The sequence below is a fragment of the Amblyraja radiata genome, chromosome 8, assembly GCF_010909765.2.
Source record: "Amblyraja radiata isolate CabotCenter1 chromosome 8, sAmbRad1.1.pri, whole genome shotgun sequence".
Classification (NCBI taxonomy): domain Eukaryota; kingdom Metazoa; phylum Chordata; class Chondrichthyes; order Rajiformes; family Rajidae; genus Amblyraja; species Amblyraja radiata.
In genome coordinates, this window is record NC_045963.1 from 50,612,805 (window position 1) to 50,639,647 (window position 26,843).

Consider the following 26,843-nt stretch of genomic DNA (forward strand, 5'->3'; position numbering starts at 1 on the left):
TTTCCTCAAACTCAACAGCGATAAGACAGAATTCCTCCTCATAGGCTCCAAAGCCACACTCAGCAAAATCAATAACCCCACTCTCACCATCGATGGCACCACTGTCTCCCCATCTCCCCAGGCCCGCAACCTTGGCGTGATCTTTGATTCCACCCTCTCCCTTGAGCCTCACATCTGCCATGTCATTAAAACCTCCTTCTTTCATCTCCGCAACATCGCCAAACTCAGACCCTCTCTCACACCGCCTGCTGCTGAAAGACTCATCCATGCCTTCATCTCCTCCCGACTGGACTATTGCAACTCACTTCTCCTTGGCATCAGCTCCACCTACATCAACCGACTCCAACTGGTCCAGAACGCAGCCGCCCGACTCATCACCCACACCAAATCCTGGCATCACATCACTCCAGTCCTCAAAAAACTTCACTGGCTTCCCATCTCCCACCGGATCACCTACAAAATCCTGGTCCTCACCTACAAAGCCCTCCACCATCTGGCCTCCCCATATCTCACTGACCTCCTCTCCCCCTACCAACCCTCACGGTCCCTCAGATCCACATCAGCCGGTCTCCTCTCCAGCCACAAGTCCAACCTCCGCAGTTTTGGGGACAGAGCCTTCTCCAGGGCAGCTCCCAGGCTTTGGAACTCCCTCCCCCAACTGATCCGCAATTCCGTGTCCCTCACCATCTTCCAGTCCCGCCTCAAGACCCATCTCTTCACCTCTGCCTATCCTTAGCCCCACGTCCCCGTCCCTTTTCATCTGTGCATTAATTGCCTCATACTGTGTTTTGTATTGAATTCTGTCTTTACTTTGTGTACTAGTCATGTCTCTACTATTTATTTCATTCCCCTTACATGTTTTTCCTCTACATGCTCAATTTTTGTAAGGTGTCCTTGAGACTCTTGAAAGGCGCCCATAAATAAAATGTATTATTATTATTATTATATTTCTTTCAATCTCATCTACCAATTCAATTTTTCCCCTAGACATCTGCAATTTCTTTCCAGTATGAGAGTAAGTTCTATACTCCACCCCCTCTCTCAGCAGAGAGAGTTTCTGCTGATGTGAATAGTAAAATCCATGGGATCAGGAGCAACTGGCAGAATCAATACAGAAACAGAGAGGGAGTGTTTCCTGCCACTGACCTTGTTCTGCATTGATTCTGACATTGCAACAATGTCAATTAGCTTTTGCTCTTTCAACGGTACTGTTCTGACCCCCCGTGGTTTGTATCATTAATAATCCTGCTAAATATTATGGTTAAACATTTTGTTTATGGGGTTTCCGTACAATTAACACAGACGGGCTTGGGTGTAGTTCCAATCACCCTATCTACCTGAATTTGCACTATTACAGTAATGCCATAACGCTAAATACACTGCACTCTGGTATTTATCTCTTCTTGCACGACCTGTTGTACTTGTTTATTATTAAATTATGTATTGTATTTAAGCGCCTTGAGTACTAGAAAGGCGCTATATAAATCCCATCCATTATTATTATTATTATTATTATTATTATTGTATGATTTGTGTGGATAGCATGCAGTTTTTCACTGTATCTTGGTACATATGACAATTATAAATCAATGCCATTATAGACTAGGATTAACGATCAAATGTGGGACTGTTGCTCAATAATATGTTTACACCACAAGCTCAATCTTTATGTCAGATTCTCAAACTGACTGTTAGTAAACAATACCAGGCGATCGTGCAGCAGAAGTCGCATGTAGGCCTGACTAGCTAAGGGCTATAATTTTATTCACCAAACAGGCAATGGGACACTAGTTTGGCCATTACGACTCTGTCAGCTCTCTGATGTCATATTTTCATTTCCGTTATTTTAAACTGAACTCAAATTGCAAACCGGCACAATAACATTTGAATTCTTGTTCTTTTTGTTGTTAATCATGGCCTCTGGATTATTAGTTCACCCAATCACATTGCTCCCTGCATTGCGTGGTTTTGAGTTGATGGCATGTGTTGTCAAGTTTTTTACACTATATTTTCCCCAGTGCCTTGGCAGAAATAGCGATGGGGAAGAAGATGCTTTACGTGCCTTACAGGAACTCCACGCTTACTAAACTACTGCAGCCTGCACTGGGTGGAAACAGTAAGACTTTAATGGTAAATGCTCAGGAAACCTACTTGATCTAGGGAAACCAAATCCACTAGGTTTCACATGTTTAATCAATAATGTTTTATTATTAATGTTTAATGTTTTATGTATCATTCCTAACTGTCACTGTATGTCATGCTGTCACTTGCGGGCGGAGCACCAAGGCAAATTCCTTGTATGTGAATACTTGGCCAATAAACTTATTCATTCATTCATTCATTCATTCATTCATTCATTCATTCATTCATTCCTGTTTATTTTTCAGCCTTAACTGTATCTTTTCTCTTTCTTGGTTTCCACCCTCAATTTCTTGATCTTTGTCTAAATACAAGATATGTCATATCTTGTATTTAGATTGATATCACATTCAGTGTCTAAAGTCCCATGTGAAGCTATGATCAAGATATAACTCTGAATTGCTTGTAACTGTGCATTCCATCACCACTCCCCCCCAGATAAACATCTTTTTTTACAAATTCCTGAAGTGGCTAGTGCGATGGTTGAAGCATTAGTTTCAATTCTCCAAAGTTCCATATATTTGAGGAAGATTCCAGCGGATGACAGGTATCAAGTTTGGTTCTCTCAATACATACGCACACCATTGAATGCCGTCTGCAGAGACGCTTCAAAACAATGACAACTGTCTCAGAATTTCCAATTGGATGTGCATATTGGTCTTGTGTAGAAATAATGGGAAACACTGACAGTTTTACATACAGTACCAGCTGGGCCACCATATCCTTTTACTTCTGACTTTGAATGGTGCCAGAGGTTGGCCAGTCATCTCTGGAACTTAAGATTCTAATTCCGCTGGCTACATAATTAAAACGATCACTTTAAACCATGTAAAGTCACAATATATTTATTGTAAAGAAGTTGGTATAAAATGGTGCTGGGTAGACACAAAATGCTGGAGTAACTCAGCGGGGCAGGCAGCATCTCTGGAGAGAAGGAATGGGTGACATTTCGGGTCTTCTTCAGACTGAAGAAGGGTCTCGACTTGAAACGTCACCCATTCCTTCTCTCCAGAGATGCTGCCTGTCCCATTGAGTTATTCCAGCATTTTGTGTCTTCCTTCAATTTAAACCAGCATCTGCAGTTCTTTCCTACACATGAAACGATGCTGAATCAGCAACTCATGCTGAGATCAGCCATCTGGCCTTATGCTGAGCTGGTGAACTGGTATTGGAAGGAGCAGGTACAAAGAGGGTCTAGGGATCTCTACCTTTACCCAGTCGCCATTTGAGGACATTAAAAACATGCACAATGTATCTTTGTTCAATGAGCTCCTCCGAAAGCAGTCAAATTTAAATTTCAATAAAATGGGAGCAGGAAGAGACCATCAGATCCCTCAAGCCTGCCCAACGATTCAATATGATCGTGGCTAACCTATGCTGGCCCCATCGCTTCCTCTGTGTCAGTTTCCAGTCACCCTCAATTTCTTGATCGTTATATTTCTATGCATATCCCTGATCATTGTGCTGTAATTGTTATATGTTATATGTTATATGGTTATCATAAGCTGCTCTTTTGAGGGTGAGAATGGATTATGGGAGGATTTCTATTTTTGCTTGTGGTAAAGTAGGGTAAACAATAGTAGTTTTTCCACAAGCGTCAGGCAGAGGGAACCATTTTGTATCCGGCACTTGAGTTGATTAATGTTGTCATGAGTGTTCCATTCTCACACTGTTATCCCTCTGTTTGATGAATGCATCTTTCAAAATGACCCTTGAATTCCCTTACAGATTGCAACAGTCAGTCCAGCTGATATCTGTTATGAGGAAACTCTATCAACATTACGTTATGCTGAAAGGTAAAAAGATAAAATAAAAAGGTGCCACAAGGCTCAGTGCTGGGACTGCAGCTATTTACAATATACATTAATGATTTAGATGAAGGGATTAAAAGTAACATTAGCAAATTTGCAGATGACACAAAGCTGGGTGGCAGTGTGAACTTTGAGGAGGATGCTGGATGACTTAGACAGGTTGGGTGAGTGGGCAGATGCAGTTTATGTGGATAAATGTGAGGAAAATATTCACTTTGGTGGCAAGAACAGGAAGGCAGATTATTAGCAGAATGGTGTCAAGTTAGGAAAAGGGTAAGTACAACGAGATCTGGGTGTCCTTGTTCATCAATCACTGAAAGTAAGCATGCAGGTACAGCAGGCAGTGAAGAAAGGTAATGGCATGTTGGCCTTCATAACAAGAGGAGTTGAGTATAGGAGCAAAGAGGTCCTTCTGCAGTTGTATAGGGCCCTATTGAGACCACACCTGGAGTATTGTGTGCAGTGTTGGACAAATCAAGTAAAACCTATACTTGCATCAGTGCATTTACTACCACGTTGGTAACGAGGTTAATTTCCAGGATGGAGGGACTGTCATATTTTGAAAGAATGCAGCGACTGGGCTGTATACACTGGAATTTAGAAGGATGAGTGAGAATCTTATTGAAACATATAAGATTATTAAAAGATTGGTCATGCTAGAGGCAGGAAACATGTTCCCGATGTTGGGGGAGTCCAGAGCCAGGGCCGCAGTTTAAGAGTAAGGGGTAGGCCATTTAGAATGGAGATGAGGAAAAACTTTTTCACCCAGAGAGTTGTGAATCTGTGGAATTCTCTGCCTCGGAAGGCAGTGGAGACCGATTCCCTGGATACTTTCAAGGGAGAGTTAGATCGTGGAATAAGCTGAGGACTGTGGTGGCTTGGTTTCTTAAAGCCAGGACAAGGTTCTTGCTGTTGGACAAGGTTCTTGCTGTTAGCTGGAAAAAGAAAGGAGATTACTGAAGGTATCTTTGAAAAGGATCCTGGTAAACTAACGGAAAAGGTTGAAGAAAATATGCAAGTCTCTAAAGCATCATGTTTACGTCCTGATGATCTTCTCAAAGCAGAAAATGCAATTATCTCTTTCTGTCAAAGACAAAGATACAAAGAAGAGATATCAATGTTAGAAGCTGGCATTCATGGTGTCAAAAGAAGCAGTCATTTATACAAGCTTGATCCGATAGAATGACTTCTGAGAGGAGGTGGTTGCCTGAGTAAACTAGCGATGCCTGAAGAGGCTAAGCATCCTATTATTCTCTCAAAGGGCTTTCACATTTCAACACTACTGTTACGACATATCCATGAACATGGAGAAAGAAATTATATGCTGTCAAAACTTCGTAAGAAATATTGGATTATCAAAGCTAATTCCGCTACATGAAAGATAATTAAAAATAGTACTGTGTGGACGACAGGGTGGAAAAATTGGAGAACAGAAAATGGCAGACTTACCTCTGGAAAGGATTTTACCTGATAAACCTCCATGTACAAATGTAGGAGTAGATTACTTTGGTCCTATAGAAGTCAAGAGAGGACAAAGTCTTGTGAAAAGGTATGGTGTAATTTTCACGCATGGCAATCAACATCTTGAAGTTGAATCTACACTTGACACAGACTCCTGCATTCTTGCATTACGAAGATTCATCTGTTGACGAGGTCAAGTTTTATCATTAAGATCAGATAATGGTACGAATTTTGTTGGAGCGGAAAGAGAGTTGAGAGGAGCACTTAAAGGCTTAAATCAGGATAAAATCCAGTACGCTATGCTTCGGCAAGATATACGATGGAATTTTAATCCCTCTGCGGGATCCCATCACGGCAGTGTTTGGGAATAGTTAATCTGCATGTTTCGAAATGTGCTGTGCTCTGTTCTTAAACAAATTCTGAACGATGAAGGATTGCAAACTTTTATTTGTGAAATTGAAGCAATTTTAAATGAACGACCAGTAGTTCTGATGATCTGAGTGACCTAGATTCACTTACACCGAACCATCTTCTTCGGGTGAAAACCAATCCATTACTACCACCTTGGCTCTTTGTGAAAAAAGATTTGTATATTAGACGCAGATGGAGACAGGTACAATATATGGCAGATCTTTTTTGGAAACATTGGACACAAGAATACTTGCCTCTAATCCAAGAACAACAACCATGGTCAAGGGTTAGAAGAAATTTTATTCCAGGTGATATCGTCTGGTGGTTGGTTCTACTGCACCGCAAGGTTCTTGGTCAATGGGCAGAATACTGGAGATTATACCAGATGTTAAAGGTTTGGTGCGTACTGTACGACTTTAGACTAAGAACAACGTCTTGGTAAGACCGATAATCAAGACATGTCTGCTTCTAGAAGGCGAAGATAGAAGAATCACCAAAGAAGTTTGAATGCTAACATATAGTGCATATTTATTTTGTTTTTTGATGTACGTTAATCTTGTAGCTCCCATTAATGTCTATTGGTAATTGCTTGTTATATACGTAGAACAATTAGGATCCATTAATGCTTAAATCAGTATATTATCGTCATGTCTAGATATTTTGAGTTCTTATCTGTTTGTATGTAGGTGGGATTTGATATGTAGAGGGGTGTGTCTACATCTGGAGGGGCTAGCGCACTCAGATTTAGAGTTTAGTTTGCTTCGAGGGATGGTGAGGACAACAGTTTTTACCACGATCATGTTCATGTTCACGAGACGCCACAAAGAAGAACGAAAAGTTATGAATCATTTATTTGTTTTGCATTACTTCAATAAAAGACCAATTAATCAAGAAACAACGACTGAAGATTCATTTTTGCTATCTGTTAGTGCGTAAACTATATCTTCACCACATCCCCGAGTAGTAACGGTAATTAAAAGTTGGACATTGAAATATTTAGAAATTGCTGTTACAGATAGCGGAGTCGAGGGATATGGGGAGAAGGCAGGAACGGGGTACTGATTGTGGATGATCAGCCATGATCACAGTGAATGGTGGTGCTGGCTCGAAGGGCCGAAAGGCCTATTCCTATTGTCTATTGATGGAGGAATTCTATTGAGGAAGAATTGAAATGTTTTAAACCTAACGTGCAATTCCAAGGTGCAGTACTACTCTGGGTTATTTTGAGGTGGAGTCACTAATCTAATTAAAGAAATGTATCAGCTAATTGTCATATTGCAATTAGGTCTGACTGACAGGGATGCAATGATGGGCGGATCTGCTGCTTTTTGGTGATCTTGGTTGGGGGATAAATATTGGCCAGAACACTGCGGAAATTTTACGTTAACAAAAATGTTTTTTACACTAAGTCAACAAGGCATTTGATTTTTAGATTCATGCCACTTCTAACAGTGCAGCATTGAAGAATAAACCAAGATTCACTGCTTGGCTCCCGAGGAGGAAACCAAATCCCTGACTTTCTGGCTGGGTGTGAAAGAAGCCCAGTAAGCTGCCTAGATGAAGATGAGGAGGATCTGTTTTAGAGACATGGTGAACCTTTGGAAACTTCTCCACTAGAATGCTCAGGAGAATTTTCAGTATATTCTAGGCCGTTGACCAATGGGGAACTCAACAATGGAACAGTTTGGAGGGATTGTACGGATTAATCTCCATTTCTTATGTTTAAATGTTGTACCCTTCTGCAAGGACAAAAAATATCCAGAACAAGGCCATGATAAATGAAAATCCAACGGAGCGACTCATTCAAGAGCTGAAGGCAGAGAATACCAAGCTGCAATTAAAGATCTCTAAGATTAGAAACTCTGGACAAATGGTGGAGGAGGAAGTGGGTAGGTACCCACAGCTGCTGAAGTAGAGTATGACCGTTTTAGTTCTTAATTCATCAGTACTGTGCTCTGATGTGTTATCTTTTTGCATGAAATTAGTTGGTGAAATTCCTTGAGCTAAATTATCAATCAAACTGGATTTTCTGTTTGTATGCCTGATAGGTTACCAGGAAAACAAGGCATCGGGGGGCCATTTGTGAATATTTGGAGAGCTGGCTCTTAACCAAGAGAATTATTTAAAATATGAGATTAAACATAACTAGTATTCCTCAATCCTCTCTGCCGCACTCAGTAATCTTCATTCCACTGCCAACCGTTAGATATAATTGTCCTCAACCAGCATAAATTCTTCCCCTTCCACCCTCTGATGGATCCCTAACACTTTGCCGCTGTTGAGTTATGTCATGTTCCACCATTACGTTTAGATCTCATTCAAAGGTGTGCTGCCCTTTCCTCACCAGCGGAGTTACGGCACCTCTTGGTTGAGAATGAGGTCCAGATGCTGGAGATTCAGACATCCTGGGAGCAACGTCTTGAGAAAGCACAGAAAGAATGGAAACATCAATACTCAAACCTGATGCAGGTAAGGATGATCAATGAGAGTCCTGTCTAGTCCATTCACCCTTGGTAAGTAATATATGCACAGTCAAAAAACAAAACACTGCAGCTGCTGGAATTCTGAAATAAAAAGAAAATGCTGGAACTATTTAGGTTAGGCAGCATCTGCGTAAAGAGAGAAAGAGTTAACATCTCTGAGGACGTCGTCAGAATAAGGTGAAATGACATGGAACATTCAGCATTTTCTTTAAATACTGTGACATAATTTTCATATATGAAAAGTGAGTTTTAATAAAAATATACATACACTATCTTTAAATATAAAGCTGCTGCTTCTTAAAGCCTAGTAAAATTCAGTCAAAACTTTCTGCCTGGGCACTTAACAAGCGGCACATCAGACACTGGAACAAAACAGGACATTTACGGCTCAGGAGAAAACCGGTGACATAAATCCCAACACTATATAGCCTGCCAATTAATGCCTTCAGCGGAGGGTGGGGGGGGGGGGGGGGGGGGGGGGGGGGGGGTTGAGAGGAGGTGAGGATTTGTACAGAACATTGCGAAGAAAGGCTGAAGTTCTAAAGCACCATCGGAAATGTAAGGAAAGTGCTCATAATGTGAAACATCCACATTTATTTCTGATGTCACAAAGTTACGTTGTTTGTTTTTGCCAATGTATTAATCACGATATGGGCAGCACAGTGGTGCAGCTGATGGAGTTGATGCCTCAGAACGGCAGAGACTCGGGTTCAATCCTAACTTTGGGTGCTGTCTGTGTGGAGTTTACACGTTCTCCCTGTGACCGCGTGGGTTTCCTACAAGTGCTCCGTTTCCTCCTATAACCCAAAGACGTAATGGTTTATTGGTTAATTGGCCACTGGAAATTGCCCCTAGTGTGATTCGAAAGTTGGATAACATAGAACGTGTGTGAACAGGAGATCAATGTTCGGCATGGACTTGTTGGGCCAAAGGATCTGTTTCCATGCTGCATCTCTAAACTAAACTAAATGACAGGAGTGTGTGGTGATGAGGTTAATCAGGTTGGTTTGAATTATTGATATAATGGAAAGTATCAGTATTTTGCACTAATCTTGCTTTTTGCAGTGTTTTTCTTTTCGCTGGCTTGTAAATTTGGTGCAATTTCATTATAGTTTGTTTTTGTGTTATCTGTGCCTGTGATGCTGTTGCAAGCAAGATTTTCGTTGTACCTGTACCTCACCATAGATATGCATATAAAATACATTTGACTAGACTTGACTTTCTCACATTTGTTTTCTAGGAACAGCTCATGATTCAGTTATTCCCCTATCTGTCGAATGTCAACGTGGATCCACAGCTCTCTGCCTTGGTCAGGCATTTCATCCAGCATGGTACTGGCCTCGAATGCTATGCTGATCTGCACTGATCTAAGTATAGGTTTTACTTGCACCCTCTTATTATTTTGATCTTCATCCGGGTTGGGGTTGTCACACATTTCCAAGCAAATCAACGATCGATTTCTGCATTCTCATATCTGGTTTTGAACTGGAGAGAAAATGGTCTTCCCTTTAGGAGAATCTGCATGAAAGTGTTTGTTTTTTTTTTAGAAATAGTGAAGATGTTTCCAACTGTTCTGTCTTTCCAAATATTGCCTTTCTACCAACATCTCCTCTTTCAGTTATTCCTGCTGTCTTTGTTATCATGGACATTGGCTCATGGCCCTTTATGGCTCACTATTTGATCAAAAATTATTCATCATTCCACATCTGATTGTAAAAGTCTTTAAACTTTTGAAACAAAAGCCTCAATTTTTGTAGGTTTGTGTTGGAGGCAATGGGGTTTCAACAGGGGCAGCCCAGAAACATGGTGGTCCTGCTGGATTTAATAGCAAAACCTCTTGAAGTTGACTGTTGGTTAGGAAGACCTGAGTTGAAAGACCATTCCAGGAAAGACCATTGTAAGAGGGTCAGGAAGTGGGTAGGAGGCCAGGGAGGGAGTAATCTTGGAGATGTCCAGAGGGTGCATGAAACTTCAGCCCCACAGGCAATAATGGAAAAGCTGAATCTGACAATTCTGGTTATCACTTTGGCTGTGGGAAATCAGGACTGTTGAACAGTGATGGTAAGTGACTGACCTTCTTTCCCAATCCTACCGCTGTGGTTTAAACTAGAAACTGGTTAGTGCTGGGATCATGTCAGATTTGTAAGAAATTAAGCTGATGCTAAACTTACCCCTACCTTGTTAACTTGGGTTCTCTCGCTTCAGCTGCTGGTCTCCTAGTGGTCTCCTAACCATCTTCCAATATTTATTTAAATTGGTGTTGTACTCAATTTCAAAGGTATAAAGTTGAGACAAAAACTCAATTTGAAATTGAAAGTCCCTCTCTCTCTCATCTTGACATGATTCATAGTAAAACCACTATTGTGTAAATTCTCAGAAATCAAGTCATGACCCTTAACTACACCAATCATCCTGAACTGTGCTGTCCCGATCCATCCCTGTCTGTTTATGAAAAGTGGGAAACTTATTCCAACAGATGGAGGATGATCCCAGGTGTGACATGGTGTGGAGGTGCTTATCAAAACTCCAGATGATTGCCGATCCCATTAAATTCATGACTACTGGTGCCTGACCAAGCACTGACAATTTTACGCCACAGCTTTTAGACACTGATTCAATTCCATGGGCCAAGAATTTAAGGCCAAACAGGAATAAAAGCAACAAAATGTCAGGTGTCAAATTGATTGGTTACCTCTGTGGATAAAACAACATCGGAAGCAAAGCAGTTAAACATTTCGTAACTGTCAGTAATTGCTTTTATTTTTCACAAAGGGAAGATTAACTTCTGGTTTAAGTATTACTTCCACTCAACATGACGAAAAGAAGCAGGATTATGCCATTCTATCTCTACTTCTGTTCACTGTGATCATGATTGATCATTCACTTCAGTATCCTGTTCCTCCTTTCTTCATATCCATTGACCATGATGAAATATACCTACCTACTTCTCGAATGTATTTGATGACTTAACCTTCACTTATTTCTCGGCAGAGAATTCCACAAGTTCACCTGCTTCTGGGTTTATACATTTCTCCTAATCTTGTTTGAATTACAACAAGATTCCTAATCTTTGAAGATGCATACCCCGTACCTTGGGATGGTGACAGCTGGTTCTGAACTGGATAGATGTCGGGTACATCCTCTCTGTCCACCCCATGTCCACCTCACCTCCACCCCATGTTACAATGTTATAGGTTTCTCATTCTTTTCAACTCCAGTTATATAGGCCCAATCAAGTGTACAGCATACTTGTTATGTGTCTACCCGGTTGTACAGAATTAAATGGCTTCACTAACGTTTCAAATGGAAGAAATAACTTGGCATACCTGTGTTTTGTTGCAGGCGAGTGTGTCGTGGGACAATCCGGAAGTTTCCCACGAGCAATTATTATTAAAGGCTTAGGGTATGTGGGAACCTCAACAAACATTTTCAAGAAATATAGTGATGATGTGGAATGCCAAGTGGAAATTTCTACAAGTAACAATATAGTTTTTAATTATTGAAAGTGATTAATTAATAGGTGAATGTGGGGCTCCTTATACAGGGTTTACTGTCCATATAATGTTGATATTACACAGTGCAACCTCAAAGCTCAGTTGGGGCCAGACTTGGTATCACTGACGATATCGAACAAGATGAAACAGTTTTAAAATCGACTGGTCGTTGAGGGTGAATTATTCATAATGTCCCGTGGGAAGGGGTACAGTTCCATCAGCATCACAGAGATGATGGCGTTTCTCATCACTGACCAGGTTTGCTGCTGATGTGATTATCAGGGGAAGGCAGAACCTGACTCAGCTGTGCTGCATCCGTGAGTCGCGCCTGGTATTATTTACAGAAGGGGCTGCAAGCCACATATATAATTCTGTGTGGAATATTTTGATAAGTGTACATTAATTGTGAAAAGATGCAAAGGTAATCGGGCAAACAGGGCTATGGTAGGGGTTCAAATAAACAATTTCCAATAATTACTTGTGAATGAATATAAAGGCAAAAAAGTTTAGAACACCAGTTTTGTCAGCAGAAGATTAATGTACATGAAGACAAAATGTATTAAGAACATGAATAAACTATTGCTGAAAAACTGCTATAGGATGGGTAATATTCAATGGGTTCAGTGTAGAATGGACATAAAATCATCAAAAGTAGGTGTTGTGACTTAATTAAAGCACTGCATGATAATTTTGAAAAGTAACAACATCCGGAGACTGCAGGAGAGACGACTTAAGAGTTTTGTTAAAATTGCTAAGGGTTATGATAGAGTAATTGAGGCAAAACCTTTCATTTGGTTGCGGGATCATTGATAAGGAGTTGTGAATTTAAAATAGTCACAAAGAGAATGAGATTATTACCATTCATAGACAATGTGGTAAATGTTTTAAATAGTGATCCATGAGTGAGCAACAACATTGGCTTGATGTGTATTTGAGTGACGTTTTACATCCCACAGTTACATTTTCTGTTCAATGTAATCTGATGTTCTGTGTATTTATTCCTTGCGTGAATATGGTTTATTTGGCCATTGCATGTAATTTTTCTTGCACAGTATTGCTGATAAACATGCCATCATCACAAACCAGGACAGCAAAGTAACGCTGGAGCCACATGGACAGGCCAGAGTGATTTTAAATGGGGTCCTCGTTCGTACTAAAGTTCAGCTTAGACATTTGGTAGGTCTCTCACTCTTCAAGTTATTGTTCTTGCAGCTTGTGGTATTCCAATCTGTGAAAAGAGTCCACAGTATGGTCTTCCTTCAACATCGTATATTGTAAAAACTTTTCTTACACTTTTAAAACAAGTGAGATAACAAGTCCTAATGAAAGCTTAGAAAACTGCACAATTCTATATCTAGTGAAAGTTCATTGTTTTGGACCTAATCCCACCCATTTAGGCTTTGTTGCGACTGGGTTCCTCTGTGAATGACAACAATCTCTAAATATTTTGCAAGATCATCTTATACACTATCGTACGGTATAAAATATTTTGTATTGAGACATTGATTAAACTTAATTGACAGGGCACTGTACAAGATTGAAAGAGATGTCACTGAGATATTCCACTGAGTTTATTATTGTCACATGTCACCGAGGTGCACAGAAATATTTTTGTTTGTGATCTATCCAGTCACAGACTATACAAGAATACAATCAAGCCACCCACAGCACACAGATAAAGGATAAAGGGTAAACATTTAGCGCAAGGCATAACATTGAAGTCTAATAAAGTCTGATTAAAGATTGCTTGAAGGTCTCCAATGAGGTAAATGGGACGGCAGAACCACACTCTAGCTGACGAGAGAACCGTTCAGTTGCTTGATAAGAGCTGGACAGAAACTGTTCAAGCTAAATACTGTATTGCAGAATATTGTCCTTATTCTGCATTTGTCTATATACTAATGCATAGGTTTTTCAGCAACAGCAATGTTCATATCCATGAGCATGGTATTGCTTCAGTTATTAGTTAAGACTATTCCTTACAAAATGGGAATCAAGCGCTCAGATTAAAAAAAAAAAAAAAAAAAGAATAATTCAGGAGAGGATAAATTAATATTAAGTGTACATGCTGACATCCCCTGCCTGATCAAACAGATTTCTTTCTGATTACAATATTTTGCAACAATGGGAGATATTCTTAAATGATCCTGATATTTATCCTTATGATGCAATAACTTTAATTTCTACACTAAATTATTATTAATAAAATTAATTATAGAAACATAGAAAATAGGTGCAGGAGTAGGCCATTCGGCCCTTCGAGCCTGCACCGTCATTCAATATGATCATGGCTGATCATCCAACTCAGTATCCTGTACCTGCCTTCTCTCCATACCCCCTGATACCTTTATCCACAAGGGCCACATCTAACTCCCTCTTAAATATAGCCAATGAACTGGCCTCAACTACCTTCTGTGGCAGAGAATTCCAGAGATTCACCACTCTCTGTGTGAAAGTGTACTTATCATAAATAAGTACACTTAATTCCTGGTGAATCCATGGCTATTGTCAGAATATGTAATCCTCTGTGTGCGCAGTGTGGAAATTCAAGAAATTGTAATATTATACCAAATCCCTAACCTGGTTGGTTATAATATCGGCTGACACTTTTCTCTAGTGGGGAGAGTCTAGGATTGGAGGTCATAGCCTCAGAATTAAAGGACGTTCTTTTAGGAAGGAGATGAAGATTAATTTCTTTAGTCAGAAGGTGGTGAATCTGTGGAATTCTTTGCCACAGAGGGCTGTGGAGGCAAAGTCAGTGGATATGTTTATGGGTAGACATTATGGATATATTTATGGGTAGTCTGAAGAAGGGTCTCGACCCGAAAAGTTGCCTATTTCCTTTGCTCCATAGATGCTACCCGCTGAGTTTCTTCAGCATTTTTGTCTACCTTCAATTTTCCAGCATCTGCAGTTCCTTCTTAAACACGGATATATTTATGGCAGAGATAGATAGATTCTTGATTAGTATCGGGACGACAGATGGCACAATGGGCTAAGTGTTCGGCTGGCAACCGGAAGGTAGCCGGTTCGAATCCCGCTTGGAGTGCATACTGTCGTTGTGTCCTTGAGCAAGACACTTCACCCACCTTTGCCTGCGTGTGAGTGTTTGGTGGTGGTCGGAGGGGCCGTAGGCGCAGATTGGCAGCCACGCTTCCGTCAGTCTGCCCCAGGGCAGCTGTGGCTACAGAAGTAGCTCACCACCACCGAGTGTGACTGAGGAGTGAATGAATAATGCGATGTAAAGCGCCTTGAGTATTAGAAAGGCGCTATATAAATCCCATCCATTATTATTATTAGTACGGGTGTGAGAGGTTATGGGGAGAAGGCAGGAGTATGAGGTTAGGAGGGAGAGATTGATCAGCCATGATTAAATGGCAGAGTAGACTTGAGGGGCCGAATGGCCTAATTCTGCTCCCATCACTGATGATCTTATGATCAGCAACTGCACAAACATAACAGATGAGATTGAATTATTGTTTTTTTCCCCCAATTGTTTTTGCATTGAGAACATTTCAATGAAAAACAAGTCTTATATTTTAGTTATTTCCTTCAGGACCGACTTATTCTGGGATCCAACAGCACTTATCTTTATGTGGGATATCCATGCGAACGCAATGATGAGGAATTGAGCAGATATGACTATGATTTTTTCCAGTCGGAGTTGGCAGCAGTAGAAGGCTTTGACAGAGATGCTCTGGGTAAGTCGTCAAGAAATGGTGTAATAATCTTTAGAGCCTGATTATATATCATAATTATTGATTTCATACTCAGTGAATAACAGCGCTCTAGAGATCGTTATAGAATAGCTATACATAGCTGCCGATACATAGTTCCTTGTAAGTGCTGACATGGCAGGGCAGTGAGGAGAATAAGGCACATTAATCTTTATTGGTCAGGGTTATGAGTACTAGAGTTGGGGTATAATTTTATAACTACGTTGTTAATGAGACCACACTTGGTATATTCTGTGCAGTTCACATTGCTTAGCTACATGAAGAATGTAATTAAGCTGGAAAGGGGAGGTTGGGGATAAGTTGGGGCAGTTTTTACTGGAGTGAAGGTTGAGCAGTGACCTTATTAGAGGTATACTAGACTAAGTGGGACCCATTTGGAGGCCTGGTTACCCAAACGCAACCGTTCCCCACGCAATATTCCACCACTCACAGTTCCCCCAATGCAACCTGTTCCCCAACGCAATACTCCACCACTCACGCCTATCCCCCTCCCATCAAATCCACCCCTCCCTGTCCCCCACTCACTCTACTCCCCCTGTATCCCATCTTGCCCATCACCCCAGACCCCTTCTACCCCCTGCACTCCACCACCTCTACCCCACTCCCTTCCTCTTTTCCCACCTCCCTCCCTCCTCCCCCTCCCCCCTCCACCACTCCTTCACCATGGCGACCTCCAGCCGATTGACAGCAGACACAGTCAATCAGTGCGGCGATTATGCCAGTTCCTGACTGACAGGAGAGGAGACCAATCTGCGTGGCGGCGACTGAGAAATCTGCACATGCGCGGTTTTTACGATTTTTAAACCTTAATAAATTTTACAATATACCAACGATCTGAACAAAACTTGTTGCACTCGCAGCACAGGAGAATGGTGAGTAAGCTGGCACAATTCATTCTCTCTCCCACCAACTGATTGTTTTGCCACATCACCAGTTGAAGGTCGATTTACAGGGGCAATTTATCTACCAGCATATCTTTGTACACACAACCAGCATTGAGCTTATGGAACTTTCTCAAGTAACTGGAATACATATTGACTGGCAAAAGTTCTCCTTTTCCCATAAGCATTGTTCTAAAAATATAGGTATGAAGAAAATCCTAAAACCTAATGAATTCCTTTGAACTCGTATCATGAAATTTCACATTAAAAGTGATCTGAAATAATTTATTTATCTTGGATCTATAACATGGATACAAAGGCATAAATTAATTGTAGGATTGTAAAAGAAAAATGTTTCAGCTGAAGTGTAGTGGAGCTCTGAATTGTGCTACTTTAAAGCCTAGAGGAGTCAGAAACCTTCATCATGTTTAGATCAGCACTTTGAGCTGCAACCTACAAGACTGGGTAATGGGAGTAATCTGGACACCTTAATGTCTGGTCAGCTATAACTTTAAAAAAAATCTATGTCAGTGGTAGTTACATAGAATTTTTGGACAGCATCAGTAATTTTGTCAATTAGAGATCATTTTTCAATACATTATATATAACCAGCTACTAGGTTGTAGAATAAAGATGAATGGTTGTAGAATGGGTCTGAAGAAGGGTCTCGACCCGAAACGTCACCTATTCCTTTTCTCCAGAGACGTTACCTGACCCTTTGAGTTACTCCTGAGTTTAGCGTCTATCTATGGGGTTGTAGATCTTGACTATATGCTGGCAGATAAAACTGACTTGGACTTGAAATGTAATTGAAATATTGCAGTCATGGACTGCCTTTCTTAATTGGCTATAAATGCAAATGCATTACTGCTTTAGGTCTGGTCTGGTGGCTTGGGCCACCAGTTGAAGATTATTGGACAAGGAGTTTTGATGCTTTAATGAGTTCCTCATTATCCATTGACCAGGTCACAACAGAAGTGTAGACCCAAGTGTGCTTGCTGTGTTCCAAGATTACATCAGAGTGAAACCAATGGTGGCAGAAGCAAACCAGATCAGTAGAGAGTTAAATAAGGTAATCTCTCAAACGTTCTACCTTGTCGGGATCTCTTCATCTTTCTCTTCATTTGGGCAGGCAGTATCTCATACATTAGTGCAAAACTGGAAGAGCCTGCATTTATCTAATAACTCTCATGTTCTTCAGACATCCTAAATAATTTTTTCAACCAATTATGTCAACGTTCTTTTGGAGGCAAATTTGATAGAACCTGTTCCTGCACATTATGCTTTCATATGCAGTAAATTAATGAGTTAAATTCTGTTTTTGATGATGGTGTTCAAAAATAATAATGCTTCTAGTTCACACAATGGTAGCATAGTTTGTCCTGTGTTCACATGGTAACCAAATTAATGTTATGTCTAAAATGTAGCACCTGCAACAGAGTGGTACTTCCTCAGTGTTGCACTAAAGACGCATCTGAGGTTAGGCTCCCAAGATCTGTCTTGGATTTGTTGAAAACTTTTGAGGGTAATCTTATTTTCAAAATGTGAAGTACAATTTGAATTTTACAATAACAGGATCTAAGCTTTGAACTGGAAGTGAAAAATTTGGCTTTAACAGACTCAAGAGGCTCTGACCTGGCAAAGGAAGTGATAGTGAAGGTGACAAACAAAGTAACTGATCAGGTAAGAAGGAAGTCATTCATGTCATTCTTTGTTGCCAATGACATCTCACTACGAAAACAGTTCCTAAGACCTTTCCCTTATTTTTCTACACCTTCCCAATTAAAAATGTATTTTCCTCCCTCAATGCCATTAATTATCAAGGTTAAGTTACTTTGGTGGCTGTAGAAGAGAATAGTTAAACGTGAAAGGCTAAGGAAAAAGGTTACCATTAAAGAGAATTTGACATGCGTTGCTTTTCATTCAATTTGTCCACATATCTGCAATAATCCTTAATTCCTGCTCCAAGGCTGTAATAATAAATGAAATAGGTGGTTCTTCTTGTTCATTCTTTTCTTGCACACTGCACATCTTGAGTACATCTCCTTTCAATCAACCTTATTTTAGTTTAGGGATACAGCACAGAAAACAGGCCATTCGGTCCACCGATTCCTTGCTGACCATCGATGACACATTCACACTAGTTCTATATTATCCCACTTTCTCAACCACTCCCTGCACATTAAAGGGAATTTTACACAGGCCAAAATAACCTTAAAAACCCGCACATCTTTGGGACGTGAGAGCAAATGCACATGGTCACAGGGAGAATGTGCAAACATCACACCAGAACATAGAAAATAGGTGCAGGAGTAGGCCATTCGGCCCTTCGAGCCTGCACCGCCATTCAATATGATCATGGCTGATCATCCAACTCAGTATCCCTTACCTGCCTTCTCTCCATACCCCCTGATCCCTCTAGCCACAAGGGCCACATCTAACTCCCAGTAGCACGTGAAACCACATCTCTGGTGCTGTGTGGCATGTTACTGAAAATCAGTCTCAGCTTACCCACTCTTTTCTTGTAGCTAATTTTCTTCTGCCCAGTTCAATTAAATCATCCCTAAAGTATTATTACACTCTCGTCATAATTTATCAGAATCACATGCAATGTATTTGCTGTGTCCTAACCAGTGTTTTATAAAGTCTACCATGGCTTCTTTGCTTTTATGTTCTATGCCTCAGCAATGAAAGGAATGTATCCAATTATCAGATATTCTCTTCTGTGTTGGGTAAATTTTTAGAAGGATTGATCCAAATGCTTCTTCATTGTTACAGATATGGTTCTGGTCAAAAGCCAAGTTTGTGAACAGGAAGTTCATCATGGAAGACGTGTATCAGCGTTTTGTTGATGGGGAGAATATTTCTGTGGACAGAGAGAGTGATCCATTCTGGGATCCTATTGAAGCTGTTCACTTAGGTACAGCTTACGTCTGGCTCCAGTCTCTGAACTACTGTATTGCACTAGAGGAACATGTGGAGTTTCATAATTCCCAGGGAAAAGAAGAGGCTACTTTACAGATGAACCTGGTACCATGCAACCCAAGCGGACAGTAAGTTTTAGAATTAACCTGTCTGTTTTTCTTTTAAAAATAACTGTTGGAACAAAAATATATTGCATTTTTCCACATCCACCAAGAACATGCTTGGAAAATCTTACCAAACAGGCTGTGATTGTTTTTGGAGTTTACTTCAGTCTGGTTCTGCAGCCTAACTACAAAAAGGCCAGAAGTAAACTTTTATTTAGAAAGTAAATATGTTTAATTCATAAGTATCCCTTTTAACTTCAGTGTGAAACATGTTCAATCACATATGGCCCAAATAAAGGCGGTTCCATGGGGAACTAGCAACCCGGAGCGGTTCATGGCTCAGCTCACTTTCAACATTTGCTTCGCCCCTCAGCTTTACACTATGGCTGACTACAGTACGAATGGTGATTCTATCCTTTAAATGGGATTCCCTATACTGTGGAAGGAGACACGTGTGGATAAGTGTTTGAATTATTTAATTTTATTTTCCTTCATTGAAATATTTAACAATATATGTTAATGTTTAATGGCGTTTTCAATAAATATTTTTTTAATTATTTGAATGTTTCCGTCAGATATGTTTAAAACAGTTAAGAAGCCTTTGACAAGAGTGAATCTCTGGGGTTGGTGGGGAGGGAAGGGGGAAAAGTCAGGACCTTCCATATCCAGATAAAGTGGTGCCAGGCCAATCCAACAGTGGGTTGGTCGTGACCAGAGTCAATCTGGGCCAATGAAAACAATCAGCATTTTGAATTCAAATGTAAGTGCACCATGTCATTTTGTGCGAATGTGCTGTTAAACCAATTGTATAGGTCTGGTCTGGGGACACCATATCGCTCGTGGGAATTACTAATCTCTAACTGTACCTGTAGTATAATTGCCCTTGGTTTATTATTGTCATATGTACAGAGATACAGTGAAAACATTGTTTTCATAGCCTTTTGGGAATTTTAAGTTAACTGGAACTTTTTTTGCAGAAATCTGGGTGAAGAGGAGGTGCTTATTGATCCCACTGAGTTGGTGGGGCACAGGCTGGATTTTCAAGTTCAGATAACTCAATGCCTAGGGATCAAATGGCTGAAACAGAACATCAAAAGAGGAATTCAGATTTTGTGAGAAATTCCTTCTGTTAAAACAAAATCTTGAGCATTTTGATAACAAATGATAAAGTGATAAAATACAAATTGCATGTTCACCTACATATGAAACCAGGAGCAGGGGTAGACTTACTGCCCCCTCTAATCTGTTCCACCATTCAGTAAAAACATCGCTGATTGGCTTCAATACCATTTTCTCATTATCTCCCCATACTCCTTGAATCTAGCAAGGTTCAAATGTCTGACAATTTCCACCATGAATGTATTCAATAATTTGACCTCCACTTGTCTAGAATAAGTAATTCCAAAGATGCACAACCTTCTGAGAGAAGAATGTTCTCTTCATCTTCATTTGAAATGGACAACCCTTGTTCTAGATGCCTCTATTGATATTCCACCTTAGAAACTTTTGTTTCAATTAGATCATCTTGCATTCTTTGATACTCTAATTAGTACAGGCCAACTGCTCAACTCTGTACATACCATCACCACCTTATCCCTGAGTAACAATCTAATTAACCTTCTATGCATTGCCTCCACTAAAAGCATACCCATTTAAAAAAAAAAGTGAGATCAAAATTGCATGCAGAACTCCAGCTGTGGTCTCCTGTAAAGTTGCACCAAAATGCCCTTACATCTATACTTCACCACCTTGCAATAAATTTTGTACTCCTCCATATTCCATCAACCTTCCTAATTCCCCTCTTGACCCTCTGACTATTTATTCAATATTCCAGACTAGATGGTGAAAAATATCGTCCAACTAAAAGGAAGACCAAAATCATCATCTTCCATCCCTTTTACAATTTCTGTTCCCTAACTATGTACTCAGAAACTGAACCAAAATGTTAATGATGCTGGTCTGGTGTCACATTAACGCCTGAGCTAAGTACTGACCTCACATCCGCAGAACCGTTAATGTCACCTTTTTAATATTCCCATTGTCATCTCACTCCTACTTTGTAAAGTTCATAAACCACTGAAGCCCTCGTCCATACTTTTGTTACCTCAAAACAACTATTCCATTGGTCAGCCATCCTATTTTCTATAAATTTAGGGTATCAAAAGCTTTTTTTGCCATATCCCAAGTAACACCACCCCCACTGTTTATTACTCTTGTGCTTGTTGATTTAGCAAAGCCTCAATCCTAAAATTCTCATCCTTGTTTCTCATTATCTTCATGGCTTTGCCATTCTCTGTCTTTGTAACCTCCTCCAGCCATGAAGGAGTTACACCTCTAACTGAAAACTCTTCAGCATCTCCCGGTGTAATGAGTCCACCAATGAATTATACCTTCCAAGAACTAGATGCTCTAGAATTACCTTCAGAACCCTTCTGCCCCACTTGTTAATACCTCCTTCTTTGATTAACTCCCCGAGGTATTTTATTTTTTCAATGAACAGTTCTGGAGCATTTTTATTTGTTGAAAGTAATGTATAAAGGGGAGAGGGGAGGGAGTAAATTGGTTTTATTAATAATGCAAAAACTGAGAACGCTCATCATAGATTTTGAGCTCAGTATGGCGTCTATACCTCAATCTTCACAATTTTGTGTTACATTTTTAGGTTGTTGTTGTTATTATTATTATTAGGTTACTAATGATTATACTACACTCACTATACCTTTTTGCTCTTGTGATATTTACTTCTATTAGCTGTGCATTCTTGGGAATCTAGCTGTAGATATCCAACAGTGTTCATTCATAAGCTGCTTAACTCTATTTGATGAAAACACTAAAAGCAACCTCCTTGTCCAGTAAGGACAGTACAGCACAGGAATAGATCCTTTGGCTCACAATTTCTATACTGAATATGATGCCAAGTTAAACTAATCCCCTCTGCCAGCATGTGATTCATATCCCTCCATTCCCTGCATATCCATATGCCTATCCAAAAACCTCTTAAGCACCACTATTGTATCTGCTTCCATTTCCACCACGGAGGCATTTCCAGATACCCTATCAGCTAACTCATAATACAAATCCAGTTTGTTTTGACCACCGAGAGATCTTGAGGATCTGAAATGAATAGAATATACCAAACATTCCACTTTTATAACTTTAATACCTGAAAAAAGATAATCTGCTTATTCAACATCAGACATCAATTGTAAATGTTGTGGAACAGAATTACCAGAATATCTTTTAAGTGACAGTGCATTTCTAAATCTCTATTCCAGAATTGATGCATCACTATAAAAAAACACCTGATGATCTTATGGCCTAGGGATAAGAAAAAAAAATAATTGCATGCTAATCTTTTTCAGATATCATGCACTGAACCATCCATATGCTTTCCACTCGGACCCTGTTTGGAACACAGTAAATGCAAGAATTGATCACATGATGCAGTTCACTGTCAAGTGTGTGTCACAGGAGTTACTAAACTATCTGCAAAATCATGCCCTGGTTCTGCAACTCTGGGGTTTACAAGGTAATTAAAAAATCTAGATATGTTTTCATGTTTCCTTGTTGGGGGAAATGGGCCTGTTGAAAGCAAATAATTGACACAAATGAATTAAAGCCAGAAACCTCTCCCCTCAGAATATTGGTTTTCAACCAAGCGGTAAGAAGATTTACAGCATCTGGAATTTATTTTTTGCTTTTTTGGCATATAAATTAGACCGTGCCCATTAATCTTTCTGGCTGACCCACTGACTGTAAATGGGTACAGCAAGGCTGGCAGACTCTCCAGAGTAGTATGTATGAGCTGCTGAAGGTCTTATGTCTCAATTAAATTAATTTGCTTTAATTTCAAACAGTCTAAGTCCCAACTAACTGCAAAGTGGAGATGAACAAAACTGATGTTCCATTGACGAACCTCTCCCATTTAATTCCTCATAAAAGTGTAGTTTTTTCTTTTATCGTAACTATAATTTTGTTGGCAGAAATGAATATCAGTGCAGTAAATCTTGTTATAATGGACCGTGGGGGAGAATGTTGTACATTATTGCTGATTGTCCACCACAACTGAGTAAGGGATTATCATTGTATAAGTAGTAGAAAAACCAACTGCAGATGCAGGTTAATACACAAATGGACACTGTGCTAGAGTAACACAACAGGTCAGGTATCATAGGTACACAAAAAAGCTGAAGAAACTCAGCGGGTGCAGCAGCATCTATGGAGTGAAGGAAAAAGGCAACGTTTTGGGCCGAAACCCTTCTTCAGACTGATCGGGATGGGGGGGGGCGGGGAGAAGAAAGGAAAAAGGAGGAGGAGCCCGAAGGCTGGGGGATGGGAGGAGACAGCAGGAGGGCTGAGGAAGGGGAGGAGACAGCAAGGACTAACAAAATTGGGAGAATTCAATGTTCATGCCCCCAGGATGCAGACTCCCCAAGCGGAATATGAGGTGCTGTTCCTCCAATTTTCGGTGTTGCTCGCTCTGGCCATGGAGGAGACCCAGGACAGAGAGGTCAGATTCGGAGTGGGAGGGGGAGTTGAAGTGCTGAGCCACCGGGAGGTCAGGTAGGTTCTTGCGGACTGAGTGGAGGTGTTCGGCGAAACGATCGCCCAACCTCCGCTTGGTCTCACCGATATAGATCTGCTGACATCTAGAGCAGCGGATGCAATAGATGAGGTTGGAGGAGATGCAGGTAAACCTCTGTCGCACCTAGAAAGACTGCTTGGGTCCTTGAATGGAGTCGAGGGGGGAGGTAAAGGGACAAGTGTTGCATTTCTTGCGGTTGCAATGGTCAGGTATCATCTTTTGGGACTTCTCCAGACTCTCGGTTCGGAACTGACCTGGTGGCGGGGATCAGCGGAGTTGTGGTCGCGGCATTCGAGTAAGGCTCGGCGTGGCATAGAAGTTGCCTGGGAGGCGGTGGCGGTGGCGTTGGCAGCCTAGCCTGATGGCGACCGCTGAGAATGGCATCGGCAGCACAGCCTGGCAATGAAGGACCGTAAATCTATCCACTATAATCATTATAAAGTTTTTTTTTCCCCTTTTTTTTTAGAAGGTTGTATGGAAATGGTCTTTCCTGGTGATTTTGAGATTACTGATGAAGGCAGTATAATTATAGATTATAGCGACGAGAGATCGCAGCTACCCCGTAGTAGTGGTAGCGGGGTAAGTACACCCTATTTTATCTGCATTTTCTTTGCAAATAAACAGTTCCTGTAATTTTCTTTCGAAAATATATTTCCACATCTATATCATATAACTATTGACACTCTGATCTTGGATGTGGACGTATTTGTATGTGTATTTGTGTGTTTTTCTGTGATTCACATCTCCTCGAAAACACAACGCGCTAACGGTGAAATTTGTACATATTCCGATAGATATACCTCATGATCTCAAAAATCGCCTCATCTGAAAATTTGATTCAGTATTTCTTGAGTTTTTTAATAAAATTGTTCACAAATCTGAGATATTTTTGAAAGCTAATGAGCTGATGACGTCACAATGGCTGCTCCTCACAGCCAGCTGCGCAGTTTTCAATGCGCAGCCTGCTGGCCACTGTTTTCCACGAACTGCGACCCCCCCCGCGTAACTCACACTCGGCCGGCTGTCCGCAGCACCCACCCCGCCCACAGCCCAGCTGCCCTCCCCCCCAGGGCTCTGGATTGAAGCCGCTGAACACGCAGTAATTTGGTTGGGCTTCCGAGAGCTTCAGAGGTCCCGAGAGGTCCCAAGAGCTGCCCGAGGCCCGCCGCCCGCTCGCAGTCGGCCCTGTCCGCGCCGCACGCTCGCCGAGTTCAAGTCCGCCCTCTCCTTCTCTCTCTCCCCTCCCCCTCCTCTCCCGCTTCCTCCCTCCTCTCCCCCACCCCCCCTTCCTCCCTCTCTCTCCCCCCACTCCCCCTCCCTCCCCCATCTCCCTCCCCCCCCTCCCTTCCCCCTCACAACCTCCCTCCCCCCTCTCCTCTCCCGCCCTCTCTCCCCCCCCTCCCTCCCTCCCCCTCTCTCTCTTTCTCTGCCCCACTCTCTCTGTCCTCGAGATAGAGCAGAGATGGGGTAAAAGGAGCCAATGAATAATATTAATATAATATCAAGGGGGGGTGGTTAGTGTGTGTGTGGGGGGTGGGTGGTTAGTGTGTGCGTGTGTGTGACGCCGCAGGCCGCCCTCCCCCCGCAACTGTACGTTGAGGGGACAGGACCCAACGGGTCCCCCTCGGTCTAGTATATTACTAAAACTCCCATTCTGTTTGTTTGTCTGTCATGACTGAAATTACAGGATAGCGCTATAATTTATGGCCCACCTTACAGTTGTCCTGTGGTGTGTTGTATCAAGTTTTGTTCAGATTGATGATATATTTTACAAGTTATTCACATTTTTAACTTTCCAAAATCCAGTTTGAGAAAAATCACTGGAACTTGCAGTGGCAGTTACAGCTATGATGTCACAATGGGATCGCATTTACATAAACTGCCCATCAGGAGTGATCCACCCCACAATGACATCAGAACGGGATCTCATTTACATTTGTTTTAAAAAAGCAGCTTCCATCTCACAATGACGTCAAGGGGGGTAGGGAGGCGAGAGGGGTTATGGAGGGAGGCAGTGACTGAGGGTCGGGGAAAGGAGAAGTGAGGGAGGGAGTGGGGAAGGGATGGAGGAGAAATTTTATTTAAACATTGTGTTCACTGGGGGAGTGGGATGGGGAGAGGTGAGGAGTCGGGGAGCATGGAGATAGATGGAGAGGAGGGGTTAGGGAGGGGAGAGGGGTTAGGGAGGGAGGGACTGAGAGAGGAAAGGAGAGGGAGGGAGAGGTGAGGGAAGGAATGGGTAAGGGTTGAGAGGGGAAAGAAGAGGGAGGGTGAAGGGGAGGGGAGGGAGTGCTGGGGGATGAGTGGAAATGAGCCACACCTGTGCAGTTGGGAGCTATGGGTGAGTGGTGGAATATTGCATTGGGGGAACGGGTGAGTGGTGGAATATTGCGTTGGGGGAACAGAGCCCAAACGGTCCCACTTGGTCTAGTTTTATCATATAAATTGGAGGAAGTGCAAACAGTGGGAAAGGTTGTCAGGTGGAGTTTAATCTGGACATGGTCGTGTTGTTGCATTTTGGGAGGTCAAATGCAAGAGGAATGCAGGAGCATTGATGGACAAAGGCACTTTGGGGTGAGGAAAGAAAGTGGTGACACAAGGCCGGGATGTTGCCTCAGGTAGAGAGTATTAGCTATGTTGGACAAACGTGGACGTTTTCACTGGAGCATCGGAGGCTAAATAGGGAACCTGAACAAAGTATGAGACATAGCTCGGGTATATGGTCAGAGTCTTTTTCACAGGATGGAAATATCAAATAATAGAGGAATGGGTGATGGAATTTAATTCAGAGAAATGTGAGGTGTTGCATTTT

General features: G+C 41.4%; 1 protein-coding gene across 1 annotated transcript in view; it reads left to right on the top strand.

The window, feature by feature from the left end:
* LOC116976201 (kinesin-like protein KIF28P) overlaps positions 1–26,843 on the top strand; it is a 50,786-nt gene that overhangs the window by 16,985 nt on the left and 6,958 nt on the right. Inside the window, exons 8-21 of the mRNA XM_033025877.1 lie at positions 2,019–2,130; positions 3,868–3,935; positions 7,569–7,711; positions 8,170–8,291; positions 9,546–9,636; positions 11,648–11,708; positions 12,852–12,975; positions 15,356–15,500; positions 17,383–17,489; positions 17,993–18,100; positions 19,196–19,470; positions 20,424–20,558; positions 22,809–22,975; positions 24,498–24,610. Of these exons, the coding sequence (XP_032881768.1) occupies positions 2,019–2,130; positions 3,868–3,935; positions 7,569–7,711; positions 8,170–8,291; positions 9,546–9,636; positions 11,648–11,708; positions 12,852–12,975; positions 15,356–15,500; positions 17,383–17,489; positions 17,993–18,100; positions 19,196–19,470; positions 20,424–20,558; positions 22,809–22,975; positions 24,498–24,610 (1,771 nt within the window). The remainder of the gene's footprint in view (positions 1–2,018; positions 2,131–3,867; positions 3,936–7,568; positions 7,712–8,169; positions 8,292–9,545; positions 9,637–11,647; positions 11,709–12,851; positions 12,976–15,355; positions 15,501–17,382; positions 17,490–17,992; positions 18,101–19,195; positions 19,471–20,423; positions 20,559–22,808; positions 22,976–24,497; positions 24,611–26,843) is intronic.